Genomic DNA, 9,552 nt, shown 5'->3' on the forward strand with positions numbered 1-9,552 from the left:
AAACATGTTGTCACTTTGTCATTATGGGGTATTGTGTGTAGATGGGTGAGAATTATTWTTTTTTTAATCAATTTTGAATTCATGCTGTAACACAACAAAAKGTGGAATTAGTCAAAGGCTAGGAAAACTTTCTGAAGGCATTGCCTTTCATCAAGCACAAAGTGCATTCGAAGACTTGCTGTTAGTATTCCTGTCTTTGTAAACGTGCCTACGCATTACATGTGGTTCCCAGAACTTAAAATATTAATTTAAATGATTTGATTAATCTTGAATATGCTATTAAGACACACAAATAACTGAGCTATATTTTCATATGTTTGTATAATGTTATCTGAATTTCTACTGTACAGCTCTGATGTTATAAGACCCCTATTCTATCGTTGGCTGTGATAAAGTCCTGTTTTTTCCCACAGAGATCGGATTACATCAACGCCAGCTTCATGGACGGCTACAAACAGAAGAATGCGTACATCGGTACTCAAGGTACAAAGATGGCCGTCTATGATACCTGCTAGTTTCACCATCAGATACTTTTGCACTAATACATTTTTTCATGGGCTATTTATTAATTTGTAAGCGGTTCCATTGGTTCTCAAACTATTGGTATTTTGGTAACASTAAAGTTGGCAGGTAAAATGCATTGATGTGGTGGATGCGTTGTAAGACTTGTCATAAGCATTTATAACCCGCTGATTGACAAAATAATTTTGAGTCAGTTGAAAATGTGATACATAAAGACACATTTTAAATGTCCAGTGCAGTCAAAAATGTGATTTTTCTTGTTGGGGGTGGGGTAGAGATGTTGAAATTAGTTATTTCCTCACTGTCTAAATTTGCAAAAGCTAATCCTCTATCCTAGTTTCTTTACTTTTCAGACTCCCTAGCTTTACATTTAAATTTTTGTAATTTTAGCAGATGCTCTTATCCAGAGCGACTTAATTAGTGCATTCATCTTAAGATAGCTAGGTGGGACAACCACATATCAAAGTACATTTTTCCTCAAAGTAGCTATCAGCAGAGTCTGAGCTAGTGGTGGGGGGGGGGGGTCAAGTGTTAGTTCACAAAGGGGGGGTTGGGGTGCTGTGGGATTATTTAAGAAGAGGTAGGGTTTTAGGAAGATGGGCAGGGATTCTGTTGCCACCATTGTGCCAGGACAGAGAAGAGCTTGGACTGGGCTGAGCACAAGCTGCCCTCCAGTAGTTGTGGGAGGGCCAAGAGACCAGAGGTGGCAGAATGGACTGCTCGGGTTGGGGTGTAGGGTTTGAGCATAGCTTGAAGATAGGGAGGGGCAGTTCCTCTTGCAGCTCCGTAGGCAAGTACCATGGTTTTGTTGTGGTGCAAGCTTCAAATGGAAGCCAGTGGAGTGTGCGGAAGAGCGGGTGACATGGGAGAACTTGGGAAGGTTGAACACCAGGCGGGCTGCAGCGTTCTGGATAAGCTGCAGGGGTTGAGTGGCTAGGTTTGGAGGAGAGGGAGACAGAAAAGGAAACGAGGTAGTTTGTGATCAGAGACCTGGAAGGGGGTTGCACTGAGATGTGTAGGTGAACAGCCTCTAGTCAAGCGTATTGCTTGCCTTGTGAGTGGGAGGGGACTGGGAAAGAGTGAGGTCAAAAGGAGGGGAAAGAGTGAGTTGGAAAGAAAGTAATCGAAGGCAGACGTCGGAAAGGTTGAAGTTGCCAGGGAGGGAGGAAGGAGAATCTCCACTTAGGAGAAATGAGTAGCCCTGTGCCATGACCACGATGTCCAGATGCTCTCGTACTATGAGAGAGAACATAGTCAGATGAAAAGAGAGAAGCGGTGTTCCATGTCTCCGYCAGGGCCGAAAAGTCAAGGGACTGAAGGGCAGCATAGGCTGAGATGAACTCTGCGTTCTTAATCGGCAGTTTCAAATGCTGCCATAAACTTTTTTTTCTGTGATTACTTGCGAGCGAGACAGTCAATAAACGTTATAAATGTAGGTCATTATCATTTCTACACATTTTCCATTTGGTTTTTGTCCTTTTTAAAGAATATTGAGGAATTCAGGAATTGGCGTAAGCAGCATGAGTCCATAGCCCCATCCTGCCTGGTGTCACGGTATAGGCTGGTGTTGCAATGATGTGGGGAATGTTGTCTTGGCACATGTTTGGTCCCTTCATGCCAATTGCGCAACCTTTCTATACCCCTAAGAATTTAGGCTGTTCTGGAGGCAAAGGGGGGTCYGACCTGGTACTAGATCGATGTACCTAATAAACTGGACACAGTCAAACATACACAGGCCGTATGCTTGACACCCCTGCTTTATGATGTCTTTGTCTTTATTAAAAGTAGTTCATTCCCTTCATTCTACCCTCTGCTGTCCATAGGACCACTGGAGAAAACCTATGGGGATTTCTGGAGGATGGTCTGGGAGCAAAACGTGCTAGTCATTGTCATGACAACAAGGTAGTTCATCTTCTTACATATTTGTTTTACCCAGTGGGCATGATGTAGAGAATTGTTGTTAAATGAGTCATTGACATTTGGAAATGACTGTTGTGAACCAGACCCAAATACTGTAGGTTACAATGGGGCACTTCCTAGAGGTTCTAGAAAGATCGTCAATACCCTCATGGAGATAATCGATCTGTGTATTGCAGGGCGGACGAGGGAGGTCGGAAGAAGTGTGGTCAGTACTGGCCTYTGGAGGAAGGCGGCCAGGAGGTGTACGGTCACATGGCTGTGGTCAACCAGAGGGTGGACAATCACTCCCACTACAACCAGACCACCCTGGAGCTGCACAACATGGAGGTACAGTAGCAAGCTACACGTCTCAAGTGACCTCTGCTCCCTCTACCCAAGGAGAACGCATGCCTTCCCATTGCTGAATTTGTATTTTTTCCAAGGACAAAAATCTGAGATTATCTAGCTATAGCACACACTACCATCTCTTCTTAGACTGTTGGCTAATATCAAAACTTCCATCGAGTTTGAACGATTGCAAAACATTGGTGGTTGTTCACTCATTTTGAAGCTACATCTCATGGGCTGTGTGTGTCTGTCTGTACCAGAATTGTGAGCAGAGGCAGGTGACCCACTTCCAGTACCTGAGCTGGCCCGACTACGGCGTCCCCACCTCGGCCGTGACGCTCATTGACTTTCTGGGGGCCGTCAAGAGGCAGCAGAGGCGGTCAGTGAAGGCCATGGGGCCCCAGTGGAGGGGCCACCCCTTGGGACCCCCCATGGTGGTTCACTGCAGTGCTGGCATCGGCAGAACAGGTGAATATTTCATTCTCATTGACGACCACCACTCCTTTAGTCTATGCGTGTCAGACTCATTCTAGTCCTTGAGTCCCAAATAAAGACACATAAAACAATGTATGATAAAGGTTCATGCAGGCTTATATCAAACTTAATTATCATCTTTCCTGCCAAAAATAAGCCCTGTGGTAAGATCGGTGTAAAGCACAGAATGACATAGAATCTCTATGGACAGTCATAGGTGTCACCTCAATTTCTCTAATAGGGATTCTATTTCTAAGGCCATCACCTTGGCTATAATGTATGGAGGCCATAGTGAACTAATGTTATTCCTGCATTTTCCCCACAACACATTTGTTGATAATGATGTCTCCCGCCTTCCCTCCCCTCACCCCAGGTACCTTCTGTGCCCTGGACATCTGTCTGTCCCAGCTGCAGGATGTGGGGACGCTCAACGTGTGTCAGACGGTGCGGCGGATGAGAACGCAGAGGGCCTTCACCATCCAGACCCCAGACCAGTACTACTTCTGCCACAACGCCATCCTGGAGCACGCTCAGAGACAGGGCCTGCTCTCAGCCAATCAGTGATGCCTGGGGGTCGCCTCGTATTTCTCACAGCCAATCTGTGATGCCCTGGGTGTTGTCGTAGCCTATCAGTGACCCTTCTCGCAACCAATCTGTGAATGCAGGGGACACTTTGTAGCCAATCAGCATGCCCACTTCTAGCGAATGCCATCACTTCTTCCCTTTTTAAGAGGCCTTTAAGACCAACTCATTCCTCCTTCTGACTCTGCCACTTCTGACAGAGCCACAGTTGTGATGAAAAATGTTACATAGATAGTAAGACATAATAACATACAAGACACAGCAACCTGGCAACAAATGTTGTCAGTTTTGTGTCTTCTGAGGAAGATTTTGAATCATTACGTGGCTGTTATCTGTGTTTATGCGAGTCTGTCGTTAGTGTTGTGACATACTGCACACATCATTCGCTTTGGTGTCTTGTGTGATCCAGATACTTAGCAGTAACCGATGACATGAACTTTGCGTTCAAYATCCTTTTTAACAACCTGCCACATCTGTGACCAGTTCAGTGACCTTTGAGAAGGCATTTTCTCTTGCTCTCTCCCTCTCTCTCTCCATCCTCTACCCGTGAAAGCAAAGAAGAATGGTATTGGAGAAGAAAGTAATAATAAGAATAGTTTTTTTTTTTTCAATGGTCTTTTGCCTCTTGGTATTGTCGTTGTGACCTTAGCGATACAACTATACTTGGCATACAAGCGTTGAACCCCTCCTGGGATGACCCCCCCCACCCCCCAACTTCTCCTGGGCCATTGAATCGAATGGCTACATGTAGAAGTTGCCCATGAGATGCAGGTGGACTTCTCATCTTACCCTACCCCCAATCCAAGCCTCAACCATTGAGAGTTAAAATGCATAGATGACCTTAAGTTCAACTTAAAGTAATACTACACATATTAATGTTTTTGTGAGCAGCTGATAAAGTTGCTATCTCAATGCATTTCCTGCAGATCGAATAATTAAGAGCTGGCCTCCTGACAACACATGAACCATCTGCCTTCATTCTGTTATTGTAAGTCATTCACATTGGCTGTTCAAACGTTCCTTGTGAAAATCTTGTAGTGATCGTGACATTAAATGTTTGGTCGCCGCTGCTTTCACTCAGTAGTTGTTCCGTATGCTTCAGTTGTGTCATGTACGTCTGTTGAGACGCCTATGCGGCGATGGACCTGGTGTAGGAAGGCCATAACCCTGCTTCCGCTTTAAGACACCAGTCTTAGACCTCACCTCAGTAAAGTGCAATAGACTTTTATACACAGCCATGTTGAAGCACTTTGTGCTTTTAGAGATTACAGTTCTTGTGTTGGTAAAGTGCATTTAAGGTGAAATTACAATTTATAGGAGATTGTATACATGTGATATACAGTGCCTTCAGAAAGTATTCACACTTACTTACTTGTTCCACATTTTGTTACAGCCTGAATTAAATAGATTTTTTTTCTCACCCATCTACACACAATACCTCATGACAAAGTGAAAACATGTTTATTTATTTTTTTTACATTTATTGAAAATTTAAATACAGAAATCAAATTTACATAAGTATTCACACCTCTGAGTCAATACTTTGTAGAAGCATCTTTGGCGGTGATTACAGCTGTATGTTTTTTGGGGTAAGTCTAAGAGCTTTGCACACCTGGATTTTACAATCTTGGTAAGCAACTCCAGTGTAGATGTGGCCTTATGTTTTAGGTAATTGTCCTGCTGAAAGGTGAATTTGTCTACCAGTGTCTGTTGGAAAGCAGAGTGAACCAGGTTTTTCTCKAGGATTTTTCATCTGCTTATAGCTGTATTCTGTTTTTAGCTTAAACTCCCTAGTCCTTGCCAATGACAAGCATACCCATAACATGATGCAGCCACCACCATGCTTGAAAATATGAAGTGCTACTCATTGATGTGTTGGATTTGCCCCAAACACAAAGTTTTGTATTCAGGAAAAAAGTTAATTTCTTTGCCACATTTACTTTAAGTGCCTTGTTGCAAACAAGATGCATGTTTTGGAATTTGCGTATCCTGTACGGGCTTCCTTTTCACTCTGTCATTTAGATTAGTATTGGAAAAGGGAAAGGGGGATACCTAGTCAGTTGTACAACTGAATGCATTCAACTGAAATGTGTCTTCATTGTGGACTAACTACAATGTTGTTCCATCCTCCGTTCTCATATTACAACCATTAAATTCTAACTGTTTTAAAACCACCTTTGGCCTCATGGTCAAATCCCTGAGCATTTTCCTTCCTCTCCAGCAATTGAATTAGGAAGCACGCCTGTATCTTTGTATTGACTGGGTGTATTGATACACCATCCAAAGCCTAATTAATAACTTCACCATGCTCAGAAGGATATTCAGTGTCTTCTTTTTAAAAAATGTACACATCTACCAATCAGTGCCCTTTACAAAGCATTGAAAACCCTGCCTGGTCTTTGAGGTTGAATCTGTGCTTGAAATGCACTACTCAATTGAAGGACCTTACAATTTATTATCTGTATGTGTGGGGTACAAAGATGGGGTACTCATTCAAAACTAATGTTAACCACTATTATTGAACACTGAATTATTCCATGCAACGTATGCGATTTGYAGCACATTTTTACTCCTGAACTTATTTCGGCTTGCCACAACAAAGGGGTTAAATACTTATTGACTCAAGACATTTCAGCTTTAAATGTTTTCACAACCAAAATTCCACTTTGACATTTGTGTGTAGATCAGTGACACAAATCTTAATTTAATCCATTTTTTTAGGCTGTAACAACAAAATGTGGAAAAAGTAAAGGGGTGTGAACTCTCTGAAGGTGTAGGTACAATATAACTTCATTACTGTTGGTTGGACTTTTGACCTTAAAGTATTCAGACCCCTTAACTTTTTCCACATTTTGTTAGCTTTATTCTGAGCTATATAAAAACAAAATTAAATCCTCAATCTACACACAATACCCCATTTATGACAAARCAAAAACTGGATTTTAGACAATTTTTACAAATGTATAAAAAACACTTATTTACATAAGTATTCAGACCCTTTGCTATGAGACTTGAAATTGAGCTCAGGTGCATCCTATTTCCATTGATCATCCTTGATGTTTCTACAACTTGGTTGGACATGATTTGGAAAGGCACACACTTGTCTAAGGTCCCACAGTTGACAGTGCATGTCAGAGCAAAAGCCACGCCATGAGGTCAAAGGAATTGTCCGTAGAGCTCTGAGACAGGATTGTGTCGAGGCACAGATCTAGGGAAGGGTACCAAAACATTTCTGCAGCATTGAAGTTCCCCAAGAACACAGTGGCCTCATCATTCTTAAATGGAAGAATTTTGGAAGCACGAAGACTCTTCCTAGAGCTGGCYGCCTAGCCAAACTGAGCAATCCAGGGAGAAGGGCCTTGATCAGGGAGGTGACCAAGAACCTTATGGTCACTCTGACAGAGCTCCAGTGTTCTTCTGTGGAGATGGGAGAACCTTCCATCTCTGCAGAACTCTACCAAGCAGGCCTTTATGGTAGTGGGCAGATGGAAGCCACTCCTCGGTAAAAGGAGACTAGTCAGGATCAAGGGAAAGATGAATAGAGCAAAGTACAGAGAAGATCCTTGATGAAAACCTGCTCCAGAGCGTTCGGGACCTCAGACTGGGGCTAAGGTTTACCTTCCAACAGGACAAAGACCCCAAGACAATGAATGTCCTTGAGTGGCCCAGCAAGAGCCTGGACTTGACCCGATCGAACATCTCTGGAGAGACCCGGAAATAGCTGTGCAGAGACACTCCMCATCCAACCTGACAGAGCTTGAGAGGATCTGCAGAAAATAATGGGAGAAACTCCCCAAATACAGGTGTGTCAATCTTGTAGTGTCATACCCAAGAAGACTCTGCTGTAATCGCTGCCAATGGTGCTTCAACAAAGTATTTAGTAAAGGGTCTGAATACTTAAGTAAATGTGATATTACWYTTTTTTGTAAATTAGCAAAAAYKGCTAAACCTGTTTTTGTTTTGTCACTGTGGTGTATTGTTTAGATTGGGGGGGATGATTTAATCAAATTTAGAATAAGGCTGTAACGTAACAATGTGGAAAAAGTGAAGGTCTGAATACTTCCCGAATATAATCCATCTGAACCTGACATCTTGTCATGATTACACGTAGAATATTACCGTTCCCATTGCTGTACAGTGCCTGCATCATTCCATGATATCTTATAGTTGGATGAAATAATGTGTTCTTTGCAACTGAATTCATATTGAATTTGCTTGAAGTGGAGCCCCATTTAAGTCCGCCATCCTTGTGYACTCTTAATTATTTTAGAATTATTACCTTCAATGACGGACACAAAGTGTGACCAATATTATTTTTCTATTGTATTCAACTTTTTCTTACAAGTATTCAGACTTTAAAAGTATCTACTTTAAATTATATTCTCAGTTGTAACATTTATTAGTATGATTGAGGACAACTGAATCAAACTATGCTGTATGAAAAGCCAACATTTGTCTACACATGTGCATTTGAAATGGTTCTGTCTTTATTACCCAATTTTTTTTGCCAAGTATTATGTTTTCCAATCGAAGGAGATTGGGATATGTCCAATAACCTTTCAAAGGAAGACCAAAACAGTGTATTCAGCATATTAAATGGAAAAATGGTGATTCCCAATTGATTGTGTGCTTTTGTCATATTTGAATCTGGTTTGTCTAGACTAATCATGTTTCTGAAAAATCTAATTTGGCTTTAATTATTTTTCTGTGACTTGATTACATTTCTTAGCATCTATAAAAGGCTATAGTCTTGGCTCCAGGATTGTTTTGCAGCTTTCTGAGGTGGCCAAAAGCTCCATAAATTCCTGAAGGGGGAGCTAAGATCTTTTCAACTCCAACTTAGTATTCCATCTCCCCTGTGATAACCGTTACTTGCTCTTTTTAAAACTTTGAGTTATCTGCTGTTGACCTTTTTTWGTTTTAGTGTCCAGTAGTAGTGGTTTGGACATCAATGATAGGATGCCCTAATATTATCACCACAGGGAAGTTGTCACCCCTAATGAGCCTTCATACTATCCTTACCTCTTACTTCAATTTTCTTTAGTATTGTTGGACAAATGTGAATACAATTGCATTTACTGCACAGACTCAACTCACAGGTTTAGTTTTTTGCTCCAACACAGCAGTAGCGTATGGCCAAGTGTCACTTCTCAGTAGTCTGCATGCATTTTAAGATATCAAAGATATCACAGAAGTTAAAAGTAGCAGAGGATTTTCTTTTTCTTTAAGTGTCATGCCTCATGTCTTGACTCCATGGTTATACTTTAGGCTTGCTTGAATCAAGATGCTCTTAATTTGGAGGAAACCTGGTGGCATCCACCTGAAAGTGAAGGGAGGGTAGCCTAATCGAGAATAGATATTTATTATTACATTATGTACCATTTTTAATTTTATGGTATAAGATGCATTAAAAAAKAAATTTCTGCTCACATTAGTTGCTCCCAAAAGCTATTATTTAATAAAGATTGGTAACATTTCAACAGTCAAKGTCTTCCTCTTTTGCTGTCACCAGGTGACAGTCTTTTGCCATAGCTTATACATTTGGATAGAATCTACTGACAATAACATATCTACATTTTTTTTTTTTTTTTTATGAATCAAAGTTCATACCAAATCTTTATTTGTTTCAAACTATTACATTTCTTAGACTAGACCAGCATAAAAAAGTAGGCCTATAGGTAACAGTTTGGCGGGTAATATTTAAACTCAAATGACGTAAGAAGAAGT

General features: G+C 41.3%; 1 protein-coding gene across 4 annotated transcripts in view; it reads left to right on the forward strand.

Annotated features, from left to right (window-relative positions):
• ptpn9a (protein tyrosine phosphatase non-receptor type 9a) overlaps positions 1-8,443 on the forward strand; it is a 45,876-nt gene extending 37,433 nt beyond the window's left edge. For all 4 annotated transcript variants that reach the window (XM_070442929.1, XM_023984817.2, XM_023984820.2 and 1 more), the window contains 5 exons: positions 414-483; positions 2,346-2,424; positions 2,619-2,769; positions 3,030-3,237; positions 3,617-8,443. In XM_070442929.1, coding sequence (XP_070299030.1) covers positions 414-483; positions 2,346-2,424; positions 2,619-2,769; positions 3,030-3,237; positions 3,617-3,807 — 699 coding nt within the window. In that variant the 3' untranslated portion in view covers positions 3,808-8,443. The remainder of the gene's footprint in view (positions 1-413; positions 484-2,345; positions 2,425-2,618; positions 2,770-3,029; positions 3,238-3,616) is intronic.
• The last annotated feature ends 1,109 nt before the right edge of the window (positions 8,444-9,552 follow it).

The sequence above is a fragment of the Salvelinus sp. IW2-2015 genome, linkage group LG4q.1:29 (genome assembly GCF_002910315.2).
Source record: "Salvelinus sp. IW2-2015 linkage group LG4q.1:29, ASM291031v2, whole genome shotgun sequence".
NCBI classification, from domain to species: domain Eukaryota; kingdom Metazoa; phylum Chordata; class Actinopteri; order Salmoniformes; family Salmonidae; genus Salvelinus; species Salvelinus sp. IW2-2015.